Source organism: Squalius cephalus (genome assembly GCF_949319135.1).
Source record: "Squalius cephalus genome assembly, chromosome: 11".
NCBI lineage: Eukaryota > Metazoa > Chordata > Actinopteri > Cypriniformes > Leuciscidae > Squalius > Squalius cephalus.
The window spans coordinates 24,753,792-24,771,475 of record NC_137132.1 but is presented as its reverse complement, the minus strand read 5'-3'; the positions used below and the strand labels follow the sequence as shown (position 1 = coordinate 24,771,475).

Sequence of the window (17,684 nt, the reverse complement as noted above, 5' to 3'; positions counted from 1 at the left end):
CGCAGTGTTGAGTTTCACTTCGAAAGGGAACAGAATGACCGCCAAAGGGACAGGGATTCGATTTCATGTCTTGATTCACTCACATCTTAGCCTTTCTTTGGCTCTCAGTGAGCCACCCACTGACCGAACAGGCTGTGTGTTAATGCATCTGTCTGCCTGTAGTATACATGTCTGATCTTTATGGAAATGAGAGATGTGACACACTTCAAACTGTATTTAGAATGGTTTGAAGGCATATCACAGAAAATACAGTATCTACTCAATGAAGGTCAGGTGATCTCCCTCCCTCCGTCCCTCGCTCTTTCTATATCTCCTTTTCCAAATAGTCAAACTAGCTTTCCCATATGACAGTGATGGGTTTCACAAGAGAATATTTTAACATGGATGTAGTCATCAAGTCTGCTTCAAGCATCTGTGATTTAATGAGTCTAATCTTTTGGTGTGAAGATGAAGAAAATAACACAGACACTTTATTCCACAGCCTCAGAGCACCAAAGACGTATGTTAAATATAATAGCCTTCACTGAGTAATTCAAAATTTAAACGATGACACACCGCAGCTTTACCTATTTAAAATTGTATTTAAAATGGTCCAATTTGACAAAATAAGTTAGTGAGGACTGGAATCAAAAACGAAGCATTCGTTGATAGTGGTAAACTTCATGTGTACTTGCACCAGCATGATAATGTTTATAAAAAATGTATCAGAGAAATTTCACGGGCAATGTGTGAGAAAATAACATGTTAAACAACATTAAAAATGTGAGCTCATCACTTGGCAACACGACACAGCAGCAAAGTATCTCTGAGAAAGACATTTGACAAATAAAAACATGTGAATGCACCAACTAATTAGAACTAGAAAAAACAATATTATGAAATATGAAGCATTGTTTAATGTTGACATATTAAACAATATTTGACAATATTCCTGAATATTATATCTGGTTAATTTCTTTTCTTTTCTTTATGATTTACATAAATATTTATTATGGATTGGATTATCATGTCATGACAGAAGAACTGAGCCAAATAGTCTGACCCTCAATGACCCAATTTTTCCAAACAGAAACATCACAACACAATAGAGGAGTCCCTCCAAAGGGTTTTAATGATGGCGGTAAACATATTGCAGTTTTACAGCAAAAGCAGTTGACTGTACAGTCTGGCTTCGGTTTGTCCTACAGTAATTTTCTGAAGCCTATGAGTCACAGAGGAGGTAGAACTAGCCGTGTGATCACTTTAAGCGAGTTTAAATGGGGATTTGGAGGCAGAAGTGGACATATTTGTGCTGGCTCATTTCTCTAATGTTGTTTCCCTGCTGATGGTGCAGTGTGCTTGTAATGAAGTTAATTTAATGTCAGTGTAAAATGACTGGAAGGCGACTCTTTTCACTGCCTTGCGCTGAACAATTTCTTAGTCGATACAGGACCTCATTAGAACTTTGCTGTGGTAGAAAACTTTCAGATAAGATGCAGAATTGAAGGTCTCTTGTGTAATGCAGATAAAAAGCACAACAGTTATGATAGAAACCACGTACCAGTGTGCTCCGCTTTCTGCTGTGGTTCTGCACCTGTGATGAATATTCAGCCTCACGCCAAAATAAATCATATTTTATCTGAGGTGAGAATGGGAGTTTGCAGTCTATATGTGACCCTGGATCACAAAACCAGTCACATGTCGCATGGGTATATTTGTGGCAATAGCCAACAATACACTGTATGGTTCAAAATTATCGATTTTTCTTTTCTGCCAAAAATCATTAGGCTATTAAGTAAAGATCATGTTCATGTTGCATGAAGTTTATTTGTAAATTTCCTATCGTAAATATATAAGACATTTATTTTTGTGAGTGAATGCAGCACATTCGCGAACATAAATGTAGAACTTTAAAGGCGATTTTCTCAATGTTTCGATTTTGTTGTACCCTCAGATTCCAGATTTTCAAATACACTGTAGTTGTATCTCGGCCAAATATTGTCCTGTCCTAACAAACCATTCATCAATGGAAAGCTTATTTATTCTGCTTTCAGGTGAGGTATAAATCTCAATTTCAAAAAATTGACCCTTGTGCCTGGTTTTGTGGTCCAGGGTCACATATTGGATGTGATTTCATAAAAACTACTGAGGAATAGACCTCATTCACAGCAGCGCCATCTTTGATTTTTAATGGGAATGAAAGTGAGGCTGAGGGATAGACATACACTTGCCTATATTGCCAAAAGAATTGGGACACCCCTCCAAATCATTGAATTCAGGTGTTCCAATGACTTCCGTGGCCACAGTTGTATAAAATCAAGCACCTAGGCATGCAGACTGCTTCTAAAAAATATTTGTGAAAGAATGGGTCGCTCTCAGGAGCTCAGTGAATTCAAGCCTAGTATACCGTGATAGGTTGCCACCTCTTCAATAAGTCTATTCGTAAAATTTACTCACTACTAAATTTTCCACGGTCAACTGAGCAGAAGTCGCCAACTTTCTGCAGAGTCAATAGCTACAGACCTCCAAACTTCAGATTAGCTCAAAAACAGTGTGTGGAGAGCTTCATGGAATGGGTTTCCATGGCCGAGCAGCTGCATCCTACCCTACATCAAGTGCAATGCAAAGCGTCGGATGCAGTGGTGTAAAGCATGCCGCCACTGGACTCTAGAGCAGTGGAGACATGTTCTCTGGAGTGACGAATCACGCTTCTCTGTCTGGCAATCCGATGAATGAGTTCTTGTGGAAAGCCTTCCCAGAAGAATTGAAGCTGTTATAGATGCAAAGGGTGGGCCAACTCCATATTAAACCCTACAGATTAAGAATGGTATGTCATTAAAATTCATGTGCATGTAAAGGCAGACCCAAAACCTTTGGCAATATTGTGTACATCTCTGTGGGTTGTACCACTGTTATTTAATGTGTTTTTGAATTGTTCTGCTGAGGAAACTGAAAATGTCTTTCCATGAAACCTAATACTCCAGACGCATGAGCTGTGGATCTATCTATCTATCTATCTATCTATCTATCTATCTATCTATCTATCTATCTATCTATCTATCTATCTATCTGTCTATCTGTCTATCTATCTATCTATCTATCTATCTATCTATCTATCTATCTATCTATCTATCTATCTATCTATCTCTAAAATACATTACATAAAATTTCATAAAATTTCATTCATACTTTATCAAATCAGTTGCCAGAAAATGATACCATAATTTTTGGAATTTTTGACCTCACCCTTTAAATATTTAGACCTGAGAGATTCTGTGTGTGTGTGTGTGTGTGTGTGTGTGTGTGTGTGTGTGTGTGTGTGTGTGTGTGTGTGTGTGTGTGTGTGTGTGTGTGTGTGTGTGTGTGTGTGTGTGTGTGTGTATACTTGTGTACTTGTGTACAGTTTGAGTTTTAGACCATTGGAGTGAGGACAAAGAGAGTAAAGTGAAGATATTTTGGCCGGTCCTCACTTTCTGAGACCCCTTTAAAGGCCTGTTTGAGGGTCAAGACTTGATTTTAGGGATAAGGTTATAATTAGGTTAAGGGTAGGTTTAGGGTAAGGGTTAGGCACTTAGTTGTGATGGGTAAGGTTAGGGTAAGCGGCTAGAGATTGCATTGTGTCAATGAATGTACTCATAAAGATAGATGTACGTGTGTGTGTGTGTGTGTGTGTGTGTGTGTGTGTGTGTGTGTGTGTGTGTGTGTGTGTGTGTGTGTGTGTGTGTGTGTGTGTGTGTGTGTGTGTGTGTGTGATCTCAGTATTAGCTGTGTGATCATGTAATAGACCATTTGACAAAGCCATGGTCTGTCATCAGTTCAGTCAGCTTCCATCAGCATCAGAGCATATGAAAACATACACAACACACACACACATGCTAAAGAGATCTTTATAGGTGGCCTAGCAGTAGGGAGAATGTTAAATGGAGTTTATGAGATGAATGGTAGGGAGTGTTTAAGGCCTCAAAGGCTAATGGACCAGCTCAGTGTGTGCAGACGGCATGCTGGTCTTCTCAAAGCACACATAAACACTTAAACGCACACACCACTGTGTTTAAGAGGCCGTGCTGTTTTCCTCTGAAACGGAAGAGTGATTGTGATTTGTGTTGTTTGAATAATTATTTGATGATTGCCTGCATCGTTCACTGACTAATGTCCTCATGTAGGCCTATATTCACACACTTATACACACACATTTATCTATATATTTAGGACATACTATAAACTTCTATAATGTTTTGAACAACCAACAGTAACATGGTTGTTAATTATAAAATACAATTATTTTATGAATAATAATAATTATTATTATTATTCACTAATTATAATTAAATTAAAATATTTAAATACAGTTAATAACAAGTACAGACTAGCTCTAAATTGTAAAAAGGGAATAAATATACCTGCATTTTATATGTTGTTATGTTGTGTTAAACTTTAATGTTAAAGTTATGTTGTTTGGCAGCTGTAAACAGTTCATCTATATATATATATACATATATATATATATATATATATATATATATATATATATATATATATATATATATATATATATATATATATACAGTGCTATGCATAAGTTTAGACACCCGTGCTAAAGTTGACTAAAAAGAGGAATAAAAATTCATCTTTTGGAAATTGAACTTAATGCCTTAATTAAAAAAATTAGGAAAAATCCAACCTTTAAGGACACCAATTTTCTTTGTGAATGAATAATGTATCGTAAATAAATAAATGTTCTTCCTTAAAATACAGGGTGCATAAGTTTGGACACCCCTATGTTAAATTCCCATAGAGGCAGGCAGATTTTTATTTTTAAAGGCCAGTTACTACATGGATCCAGGATACTATGCATCCTGATAAAGTTCCCTTGGCCTTTGGAACTAAAATAGCCCCACATCATCACATAGCCTTCACCATACCTAGAGATTGACATGGAGTACTTTCCATAAGATCATCTCTCAATGCAAATTAAACCAGCTATTAGGCTAACTGAAATAAAACCATGCCAATCTCTAGGTATGGTGAAGGCTATGTGATGATGTGGGGCTATTTTAATTCCAAAGGCCAAGGGAACTTTATCAGGATGCATAGTATCCTGGATCCATGAAGTAACTGGCCTTTAAAAATAAAAATCTGCCTGCCTCTATGGGAATTTAACATAGGGGTGTCCAAACTTATGCACCCTGTATTTTAAGGAAGAACATTTATTTATTTGCAATACATTATTCATCCACAAAGAAAATTGGTGTACTTAAAGGTTGGATTTTTCCTAATTTTTTTAATTAAGGCATTAAGTTCAATTTCCAAAAGATGATTTTTTATTCCTCTTTTTAGTCAACTTTAGCAGGGGTGCCTAAACTTATGCATAGCACTGTATATATATATATATATATATATATATATATATATATATACACAGGTGAAACTCGCAAAATTAGAATATATCGTGCAAAAGTTTGTGTATTTCAGAAAACTTATATATTTATTATATAACTATATACATGCAGGATTTTACTTTTCAGAGGGCAGACATTTCTGTATTTAAAATCTTTTTTTTATTATTAATTTCATGTAATATTCAAATTTTCTGAGATTTGGAATTTGGGGTTTTCATAAGCTGTAACCATAATCATCAAAATTATAACTTTTGCATGATATTAAAATTTTTTGAGTTTCACCTGTATGTATATATAAACACCTGTTCAATTTCTCATTAATGCAATTATCTAATCAACCAATCACATGGCAGTTGCTTCAATGCATTTAGGGGTGTGGTCCTGGTCAAGACAATCTCCTGAACTCCAAACTGAATGTCAGAATGGGAAAGAAAGGTGATTTAAGCAATTTTGAGCGTGGCATGGTTGTTGGTGCCAGACGGGCCGGTCTGAGTATTTCACAATCTGCTCAGTTACTGGGATTTTCACGCACAACCATTTCTAGGGTTTACATAGAATGGTGTGAAAAGGGAAAAACATCCAGTATGCGGCAGTCCTGTGGGCGAAAATGCCTTGTTGATGCTAGAGGTCAGAGGAGAATGGGCCGACTGATTCAAGCTGATAGAAGAGCAACTTTGACTGAAATAACCACTCGTTACAACCGAGGTATGCAGCAAAGCATTTGTGAAGCCACAACACGCACAACCTTGAGGCGGATGGGCTACAACAGCAGAAGACCCCACCGGGTACCACTCATCTCCACTACAAATAGGAAAAAGAGGCTACAATTTGCACGAGCTCACCAAAATTGGACAGTTGAAGACTGGAAAAATGTTGCCTGGTCTGATGAGTCTCGATTTCTGTTGAGACATTCAGATGGTAGAGTCAGAATTTGGCGTAAACAGAATGAGATCATGGATCCATCATGCCTTGTTACCACTGTGCAGGCTGGTGGTGGTGGTGTAATGGTGTGGGGGATGTTTTCTTGGCACACTTTAGGCCCCTTAGTGCCAATTGGGCATTCGTTAAATCCCACGGCCTACCTGAGCATTGTTTCTGACCATGTCCATCCCTTTATGACCACCATGTACCCATCCTCTGATGGCTACTTCCAGCAGGATAATGCACCATGTCACAAAGCTCGAATCATTTCAAATTGGTTTCTTGAACATGACAATGAGTTCACTGTACTAAAATGGCCCCCACAGTCACCAGATCTCAACCCAATAGAGCATCTTTGGGATGTGGTGGAACGGGAGCTTCGTGCCCTGGATGTGCATCCCACAAATCTCCATCAACTGCAAGATGCTATCCTATCAATATGGGCCAACATTTCTAAAGAATGCTTTCAGCACCTTGTTGAATCAATGCCACGTAGAATTAAGGCAGTTCTGAAGGCGAAAGGGGGTCAAACACAGTATTAGTATGGTGTTCCTAATAATCCTTTAGGTGAGTGTATATATATATTAATATTTTATATATTACTCACACTTATGTCTATAAAACCCCATGACACGCCATAGGAAATCAGATCAAATTCGAAAGCACCATCAGCAGGACGAGCCGCTGCCTTGCAGTCTCTGAAGACGTCGGCCCCGCCGCCTTCAGCCCGCTGTCTTGGTGCGCCATCCGGCGTGCTACTATATCCTTTTATACGCACATTTAGCGTGTTCGCCGCCGCGTTCATGTTATTCTAAAAGAGCAAATTTGAGGCGTTCTAATGCCTCGTTCCACCTGTGCCTCATGTAGAGGCCCGCTCGTTGCCGAGGATCGTCACATCCTATGCCCCTCCTGCCTGGGTGGCCGTGCTGACCAAGGGCGGCTGCCCTGAATGTGATTTCTTGGACCTAACCTCGCTACGTCAGAGGTTAGCGGCCTTCGACGACGAGCCTGCTCTCCCGCCTCTCTTGCTCGAGCCGCGTAAGAAAAAAACGCCGCTCGCAGAGAGAGCCTGAGCCTGCAGTTGAAAGAGAACCCACGCCGGCCAAGTCCCCGCGCACTTCTCCGACACCTGAGTCCTCGCCCTCGCCCGTCCTGTTCACACAGGCCGACCAACGCCCCTCCTCGTGCACGGCGGGTCTTCTCTCATTTGGAGCTTCGGACAAGGAAGAGGAAGACGACAAAGACAGCCTGTCTATTGCCGCGTCGGATTCTGAATGGGCTGCTTCCGCCCCGTCTACTCATTATAGCACGAGGTCTGGAGTCGACGGCGAGCTTATCTGCGTGCTCACGATGGCCGTGCAAGACCTCGGGCTCGATTGGTCCTCGCCCGACCAACCGATGCGCAGCAGGCTGCACGAGTGGTTTCTCAAAGGGCGTCGACAGGCCCCTGCACAGCGGCCCGCGCCCTTTTTCCCGGAGGTGCACGACGAGATGACTAAATCCAGGAAAGCACCTCACTCCGCCCGGATCTGTATTTCTTTTTCTTCAGCGCTCTCCAGTGTTGACGGCGCGAATGAAAAAGGCTACGTAGCCCCCCCTCCCCTCGAGGAGGCTGTGGCCGCCCATCTGTGTCCTCCCACTTCATCGAGCTGGAGAACTAAGGTGACACACCCGCTGAAGCCCTGTCGAGCTACATCGGCGCTCACCGGCCGCGCTTATGCCGCCACGGGCCAGGTCGCTTCGTCGCTGCACTCCATGGCGGTCTTATAAGTTTTCCAAGCAAAACTTCTCCGCCCACTGGACGAGACTGGTCCCGAACCCGAGGCGCTTAGGGACCTGCGCAGCGCTACCGATTTAGCACTCATGGCTACCAAATCGACGGCCGAGCGATGGCTAACCTCACGGTACTTGAGCGACACCAATGGCTTGTACTGACTGAGATGAAGGACTCGGATAAGGCGGCCTTCCTCGACGCCCCCATCACTTCTTGGCCCTGTGGTGAAAAATTTCACGGAGCACTATTCGCAAGCTCAGCAGGCGTCTCAGGCTATGCGCCATTTTCTCCCGAAACGCTCCAGCTCAACCTCGGGCGGCGGGAGAACTCACTGTAAGCAGCCTGCCATCCCACGCTGCAAGCATGAAAAATGTAGATATAGTGCCCACCGTAGAGTCTGCACATCTACACACAAGCGCTCCACCCACTCTCATAAACTTTCCAGCTCTCGCTGCGAGTGTTGTAAATGTAGTTCCAGTGCCCACTACAAAGTCTGCATAGCTACACATGAGTACTTGTCCCAAATCACTAGCCCGTGCTGTGCATACAGCAGAGGTTCATGTGCCAGTTACAAGCCCCGCACATACCCACATAATCGCTGCCAACGAGGCAAGCTATCAGCTTTTACAGCGACGGGCTCTGAGTGTTGCATGAGTGAGGCGCGCGCCTACGGCTACGCGCTCTCACTGATAAGTGCTGTCAATACGCTGTCACAGCGTTGCCCGTCAGGTTTGATAGAGAACATGAATGTGGATTCGGTGCCATCGTCGCCACACGCACCTCTGCATATGATATCAGCCCGGGGCCAGATTTCTCACACACATGCCACAAAGGGAGCGCGCTCCGCAACAGACAGGGTCCCCTAAGCAGTGGGCAGAGCGAGCTTCCCCTTCATGCGAACTCCCACCCAACGCTCATGCAACCCCTGTTTCTGCATGGCGGGCTATCCCAGGCATATCACAGTGGGTACTGAGGACAGTAGAACAAGGCTATTCGCTCCAGTTCGCCTGCAGACCGCCGCGCTTTCGAACCAAGGTCGAGACAACAGTGAGAGAGGGCGTGGCCCACATTCTCCGCACAGAAGTGTTGAAACTGTTAGAAAAGGGAGCGATCCAGCCGGTTCACAGCTCGCAGAGCGAGTCAGGCTTTTACAGCCGTTACTTTCTCGTCCCCAAGAAGGGCGGCGATCTCAGACCAATTCTGGATCTCAGAAAACTGAATGAGTCACTCATGAGACGGCCATTCAGAATGCTGACGACCAGGCAGATTCTTGTGCAAATTCGCCCGGGAGACTGGTTTTTCTCAGTGGATCTGAAAGATGCTTATTTTCACATCCAGATAGCGCCCCGTCACAGGCCATTCCTGAGATTTGCCTTCGAGGGGCAGGCTTACCAGTACACAGTACTTCCATTCGGCCTGTCTCTGGCTCCTCGTACATTTACGAAGTGTATGGACGCGACGCTTACCCCTTTGAGACAACGGGGCGTGCGCATGTTGAACTACCTAGACGATTGGCTAGTCATAGCGCAATCGGAGGGGTTATTATTAACTCACAGATCCTGGCTTCTCAGTCACCTGGACTCTTTGGGCCTCAGGATCAATGCTGCCAAGAGCGAACTATCGCCCAGACAGAGGATTTCCTTCCTGGGCATAACATTGGATTCTTTGTAGATGAGAGTGCGCCTCTCTCTATACAACGTCTGGCCACCTCTTTCAACGTGGGTGCATTGACACCACTCAAAAGGTTTCAGAGGATGCTGGGCATGATGGCCTCTGCATCCCCGGTCCTGCAGCTGGGCTTGCTGCGCATGCGCCCACTGCAACACTGGCTAAAAGACCGCGTTCCAGCTCATGCATGGTGATCTGGCCATTTACGAATCAGAGCGAGTCTCAGCTGTGTCAGAGCTTTGGCTCTCTGGAAGACGGCCGAATGGTTTCGGTCCGGCGTGAGTCTGGGTGTCGTGTCAGTCAGACAGACCATCTCGACAGATGCCTCCAACCTAGGCTGGGGGGCTCTCCTCGAGGGCAGGCCAGCATCCAGTCTTTGGTCAGACTCGGAAAAGGGCCTTCACATAAATTGTTTGGAGATGAAGGTAGTCGCTCTAGCGCTGGAAGCCTTTCTCCCATACCTACGGAACCATCACGTGCTGGTCCGTACGGACAACAGAGCCGTGGTGTCGTACCTGAATCGCCAGGGCGGGGTCAGGTCCAGAGACCTGAACGCACTGGCGGAGAGCATCATCCTCTGGGCTCAGAGCAACCTGCGCTCGCTCAGGGCAGCTCATGTACCAGGCATCCTGAACCAGGGCGCAGACATAATGTCCAGAGACAAAGTACTCCCAGGGGAGTGGTCTCTCCACCCGCAGATGGTTAAGCAGTTGTGGAGCGTCTTTGGCAGGGCAGAGGTCGACCTATTCGCCTCAGAAGACAACGCTCAGTGCCCAGTGTACTTCATGAAGAGCAAGGATGCGTTCGCCCACGTTTGGCCAAAACGCCCGCTCTATGCTTTTCCGGCGGTGTCAATGATACCGCAGGCCATCGAGCGAATCAGGAAACACCAGAGAATGGTGCTGTTCATAGCCCTGCTCTGGTAAAATCAGTCGTGGTTTCCCGAGCTGATTCAGATGGCGGCCTCAGCCCCCCGGCCGATTCTGCTGAGGAGGGATCTCCTCTCTCAGGCGAACGGCACGATCTGGCACCCTTGTCCCGATTTATGGGCCCTGCACGCATGGCCGCTGAACAGATATCAGGGGACCTTTCCAGCAGGGTGTTGAGGACTTTAAATGAGGCCAGAGCGCCGTCGACCAGGTGGCTATATGCTCAGAAATGGGCTACATTTTCTAGCTGGTGCACAGCACGAGAGCTGGACCCGCAGTTATGCGAGGTACCATTGGTGCTCGCCTTCCTACAAGAGCTGCTGGAAGCGGGACGCACTCCGTCCATGCTCAAAGTGTATACGGCAGCCATATCGGTTTTCATGTTACGGTAGCCGGTAAATCGCTGGGAAGGAATGACATGGTTGTCCGATTTCTAAGGGGCGCTAGGAGGTTGAACCCCCCACGGCCCCCCTCTGTCCCCAGCTGGGACCTGTAATTGGTGCTAGAGGCCCTTAAAGGCCCCCCATTTGAGCCACTTCAGTCTACGGACTTAAAGTCGCTTTCGCTTAAGACTGCTTTGCTTATGGCAATCGCGTCAGTCAAACGTGTGGGGGATCTGCTAGCATTATCTACTAATGCTTCTTGCCTTGAGTTCGGGCCTAATGACTCCAGGGTTGTCCTCAGACCGAGGCATGGCTATGTGCCAAAAGTGCTCTCCACTCCGTTCAGAGCGCAGATTATCTCCTTAACGGCCCTCCCTGCGCCGGACGGAGAAAGCGATGTGAGTCTGCTCTGCCCCGTCAGGGCACTCAGAACTTATCTGGAACGTTCCACTTCGTTCAGAAGATCGGAACAGCTTTTTGTGTGCTTTGGCGGCCACTCTAAAGGGCTAGTCGTTTCTAAGCATAGTTTGTCGCGTTGGATAGTGGACGCTATCACGCTGGCTTATGAATCAAAGGGCGCTCAGTGCCCTTTGGGGATTAGAGCGCACTCCACGAGAGGCATGGCCTCTTCCTGGGCATGTTCTAGTGGAGTCCCCCTGGAAGATATTTGTGCGGCGGCAGGCTGGGCCTCCCCATCCACATTTATGAAATTTTACAATCTGGAAGTTCCTGCTTTGCAAGCTAAGGTCCTTTCCGTTTAAAGTGCAAGCACTAACATATTCATAGATCCAACCCAGTTGATCTGCCATACTGGCCTATATTGCCCCACATAAAGCCCATCAGTGACTGGCTATTAATATATGTACATCTATATATCAGATATATATCATATGTGTACACAAATGGGCTTATTCTCCTATCGTGTCCCGAGCTTACTGTGGACTGTACAGGAGCGAAGAGAGCACGCACAGCGTTTTGCAGGGGTTATCCCATAGCGTATAGCTACGCAATAGGAGAGACCTAATTGAAAGGGAACTACTCGGTTACTCACGTAACCTCAGTTCCCTGAAATGAGGGAACGAGTATTGAGTATTTCGAAGCGCCCTGACTGGGCTCGCGCTCACTGCAGCTATGCAGCTGCACTACGTTTTAAAAGTTAGCTTTCTAATTCTCGAGAAAGGGATTTTTCCCATAGCGTATAGCTACGCAATACTCGTTCCCTCATTTCAGAGAACTGAGGTTACGTGAGTAACCGAGTAGTTTTCTTTAACTGTCTCTCAAAAGCAGATTTAAAATTGTTTTTTAACAGCAGTTTGGCAGCATCACATTGCTCAACATTTGCGTCAACATTTGCAAATATTTTAGCTCAACATAAACCAAGTGAAGTATGTCTCCATGAGAAATAACAGTATGTTGTGGGCAGGCAGGCAGAGAGTGCTGAAAAAGAGAAATTAACCAGCTGACACGATGACTCATCACGTTCAATGTAGCACAACTAGTTGTTTTGATTGACAGCTGTAGATACAGTGGCTAGTGTATCTCCATCTGACCAGATTAAAATTAAAGAATAGTTAAGTAACAAAATACCATATATAAGCTGCATTGCAATGAATTGGAATGACTTTGGCTGTGTGCCTATTTCTCATCACTTATTTTTACATGCAGAAGGTCGTGAATGATGAGTCTTTTGTTTGGAGAGCGTGACACGTCACTGGCTTTGCTAGAGCTGTGTGGACAGTGAAGATACACTCAATTCATGCTTAGGGCCTATTGTTTTCCTCATAACAGAAGGATTGTCTGATATTTGTGTTTTGTTTTAGCTGGATGGGGGAATTATGAGGGAATAACATGGAAAATCCTTGTGTGGGTGCATGTGTGCATGAGAGAGATATTATTGCTAATCTTTCCTTCCTACATACAGAGGAAAATATTATTGCTCTTTTATAGTTTTGGAGACTTTTTCCATAATAAAATCATAAAAACTATTACAATTATAAAATTATATATATATATATATATATATATATATATATAGTAAACACTTGTAATTATGGATATAACATAGGCTATAAGTTTACACTGTTAGAATTTGATGAGAAATATTTGAGAGATGAGAAAACTTTGATTGCAGATTATGGCATCTGAGCAGACATTATTGTGATTACAGGGGTCATTTACTCAGGAGAAACATCTGAGAAGCAGGAGACTTAAAAGTCTCATTTCCATTTGATCTCATTTCTCACTAGGAGGAATTGAAGATATATTTCCGTAGGATTTTTTCTTATGAGAAAAACTTTTGTTTTTGCACTTATTTTCTCCTAATTGGCTCAAACAAGTAAGTATAGAAAATTTCACATAAGCACACATACCATATGGTTATTCTAATGCAAGTAAAATGATCATGACGTGTAGGCTATAAACACATCCACACACACTTGAGAAAATGTGTGTACTCGGTAAACACAGCAGCAGAGAGCCGTTTATGCATGACGGAAAGTCTCTTCTCATGCTTGCTAATCAAACAGTCCAGATGTGTTGAAATATTTGCGGTCCTTTCAGGACCATAATTAAATAACAATTACAACTGCCTAACAGCTTTTTCCACCCTGTCTGCGCGTTCGTGCGCGAGCCTGAAGGGACAGAGCTCGAGTCATGGAGCAGTGTGTGTTTTCACATGCAATAATGAAGAACACATCAAACTGGAGCGCGAGAGAGAGAGAGAGAGTAGCTACCAACTGCAAATGATCCGTGTGAATTATTTGTTCTCTTCAAAGATGTTCCATCAGTCATGCGTGCTCGTCCGGATCTTACTGACGGAAAGGTGAACCCCAGCTAACACATTTATGTTCTAAAAAAGTAGTGGGAACAGTGATTTTTAATGTTTAACGTTAAAATGTCCGGTTATCTTGTCGTGGTAAGAAAAGATAATGTTAATATTTTCCTAACGTTATTTTTTCACAATATAGGCTATAACATTCTCTGAACGTTTATTTGTATTCCAAGAAGTTAAACATTAACAACCGTCAAGTAGCCTACAATTAATAACATCATAAGGATGTTCTGGAAATGTTGTTCTAAGAGCATTTCTCGCAACATCATAATTGCATAGCTATCAAATATTACTAAGAACACACTATAGAGAAAATGTTATTTAAAGAACATTTTATCTTAACATTTACATAACCTTTACAAAACATTAGTGGAAGTTGTGGGAACATCCCCTGTTAGCCGGTGTCCACAAGCATTCAGAAGAGAATGTTTCTCGTTGTTTTCACTCCTTTGTCATTCTCAATCATTTTGGTGTGTCGTGCGACTCTTGCCTCTCACCATGATAAACAGAAATGATCGAAATAATCCTTAATGCCTGTTAATTACCACTAATCACCACTGTGACATCACTCTCTCTATCTCTCTCTCTCTCTCTCTCTCTCTCTCTCTCTCTCACACACACACACACATCATTAATGCTAATGTTCCCTACACAAATAGTTCAAAGAAAAGACGGCATATAATGTACACCTCATCATCATATTCACATCATCCACCACAAAAAAAAGCCCTTTTATTTTTATTCTTTATTTTATTCTTTATTAACTTCCAGTCGATTGACTGACAGAACCAATTAACTGGTGATTTGACCACAGCTGTTATTATCAAGAGATTTGAGAAGTTAATTGGCAACTTCAAGTGAGGGCCTCAGCAGGAAGTGAAGCCCTTCCAGTAGAAGTTTTTGCATCCCGCTTTACGCTCCCGAGCGGGAATGTGGTTCGAGCTCTCTGCCGAACGTTCTAGCTCCACACGTAGGCCCTCGTTTTCGTCCACCGTTGAAATATCATTCTCACGCATCTCCATTTCAGGCATGGAGAGCAGGGAAAGGAGTTCTTCGATGTCTTTCTTGGTCCAGTCCTGGGAAAACATATGATGGGATCAACATTTAAGTTCATTCAACATTTAAGCCCCCCCCCCCCTCCCCCTCCCCCTCCTCCCCTCACTTTCCCTTTTGTTTGGATAATAAACACTGTCTAGTAAAGCTAATGGTGTGCATTCATTTAGATTAACGTATGAGAAAATGCAGAAAAGCCATTTTGTATTTATAGGGGAATGTGCTTTTTGATTAGAGCTAATTGTATTCCATTAACTCAAAGTTCCTGTATAGTAAAAGATAATGCATTTACTTGGCAAGATGTAAATGAGAAAAACAGAGGGTCATTTAGAAATGTGTGTGTGAGTGAAGGAAAAGGAGAGAGAGACTGGAAGTAATGATGTCTTCCTATAGAATTAGAAGGGGTAAAAGTAATTTCCAATTTAAACATCTATTAAAAGTAGAATGAACTAGAACATTAAACAAACTAAACATTTCAACAATCTGAAACTGAAAAATTGAACTATGCAACTGTCATTATTTAGCCTACTGTTTTAAATATATACATATATATATATATCATGTATTTCTTCTGCAGAACAAAGCATATTTTGAAAAAGACCTTAGTGTTTTTTTTGTTTTTTTTTGTCCATAAAAAGTCAGTGGGGTCCAATGTTGTTTTGATCTCCATTGACTTGCATTGTATGGACAAAAACAGCTTAAATATTCTTCTTCTTTAGTGTTCCGCAGAAGAAAGCCAGTCGGTACAGGTTTGGAATGACATGAGAGTGAGTAAACAACAATTTTGGGGGGTAAACTATCCATTTATGTGTATTTAGAAAAAAGAGAGTCTAAATTGATATTGGAATGTAACGCAAGTTAAATATTTGAGTGTGGGATGGCAGCATTGAACATGCAGATAATGTAAAAATATAACTAATTTGAACAGATGGTAAAAATATGCGTTCCCAGCTAACAAAAAGATGTCCTAGGAACATTTTGCTAATGTTCCCAGTAAGTTCTCAGAACGTAAAAAACATCACTTTTTTATTTATTTATTTTTTTGGTTATTTGAACAAGATTATTTGATCATTTTGCAAGTATTATGGAACGTAACATTTGAAAGTTCTCTGCACCATCTGAAAAAAGTAACAAGTAGTATAATTTAAAAAAAAAAAAAAAACAGACTAATGTCCAAATGAAATGTCTCAGAAAAACATTCCATGAATAATGTATAAATAATATTTTTGTTCTGTTTTGATAATGTTACTAAAGACCAGATAACTTAGAATGAACATTCCGGAAGATTTGGAGAGAAATTTGGCAGAAAGTTCTGATAACATTCCCTGTTAGCTGGGCCACTCGATGTCAATGCGCTTTCGAGACTCACCTGTGTAGCCTGTCCAATCGCTTTTGCTCTCTGCAGAAGTCTGCGATGGCGGAAGTCCAGGTCCTGTTCTAGATGGGAGTTCGCACTGCGACCACACAGCACAAGAGACAGACCCAACAGGGCCAAATAACACTGCAACTCACACAGTCTCATCTCAAACCTCTGTTTTCCGCTCACGGAGTGTCTCTTCAGAGCTGTGGTTCTGGTTCTGGACCCTCGGAAATCCCAAGCGCTCTTTTTAAACTCTCCCTCCGCTCGTATTATTGACTGACAGCTGCCCAGGTTGCTGGGTGATGGCGGATTGTGAAGTCATAAAGCATTAAAATTCTTCTGGTCCCACACTAATGGGAGACACTCTCATTAAGATAAGGCAAATGAACGAATTGCGACTTGACAATGGGAGCTACAATAAAAGCATTAGAGACTTGATTTGGGTTTGTTCAGCTAATCTAAAACAAATACAACAGAGAAATGCCTGGGTTTGCGTCTCCCTCGCTCTGAAGCGCACGCCACGGCAGAAGTGAAGGATAAAAGGTTTATTAACTTAATTGATTCTGAGTGAATAGTTTAATGTGACTTTTCTTGAAGTGTTAACACAAGACGTAAGTGCGTTTGTGCTGTTGACGACATATTCCATTCCCTTTGAAAAGATGAATGAATTGAATCGTTTGTGAATTCTGAATTTGAGATTCAAAGCATTGATGAAAGATAAAGTGACAGGTGTGATATATAAATCAAAGCCCAAACGTAATACGTATTTACAGTAGAAGACACAAAGACAACCGTTGCTTTTGCTTATATGAAGCCATTTTGTGTTATATGAAGCCAATGTTCTTTTCTCTTTCAGATTGCCTTCAGAAATGTGAATTTATTTGGATTTCTGACCATTTTACGTTCAACATTACGTGCTTTTGAGTGTGAGGTGGCGTTCCAGTATTGCTTTACTGTAAGTGATTTCCTTAAGAGATCACCACCTACAACAAAAACGAGTGCATTTTGATAACAAACGTTTATAGAGACTTTTCAAAGCCACATTCAAAATCATATAGTGAAATGTAACAAAAACATTTGCATTAGGCATTCAAAAAGAGATTCTGCCCTGACATCTTGTGGTCAGCCTTAAGTAGTCATGACTTACTTAAAAGACAAACAAATCTCAAAACCAGGTTACGAACGATAGATAGATAGATAGATAGATAGATAGATAGATAGATAGATAGATAGATAGATAGATAGATAGATAGATAGATAGATAGACAGATAGACAGATAGACAGACAGATAGACAGACAGACAGACAGACAGACAGACAGACAGACAGACAGACAGACAGACAGACATCTTCATCCAAAAGATTATTTATTCAATTAGTGCAATGTT

At 42.5% G+C, this 17,684-nt stretch overlaps 1 protein-coding gene across 1 annotated transcript; it reads right to left on the bottom strand.

Annotated features, from left to right (window-relative positions):
* Nucleotides 1–14,645: 14,645 nt before the first annotated feature.
* sst1.2 (somatostatin 1, tandem duplicate 2) lies at nucleotides 14,646–17,423 on the bottom strand. The gene is made up of 2 exons (XM_079887002.1): nucleotides 16,306–17,423; nucleotides 14,646–14,959 (listed from the first exon to the last, which is right to left on the bottom strand). The coding sequence occupies exons 1-2, from the start codon at nucleotides 16,456–16,458 to the stop codon at nucleotides 14,750–14,752; spliced, it is 363 nt and encodes a 120-aa protein (XP_079743128.1). The 5' UTR covers nucleotides 16,459–17,423; the 3' UTR covers nucleotides 14,646–14,749.
* Nucleotides 17,424–17,684: the final 261 nt, after the last annotated feature.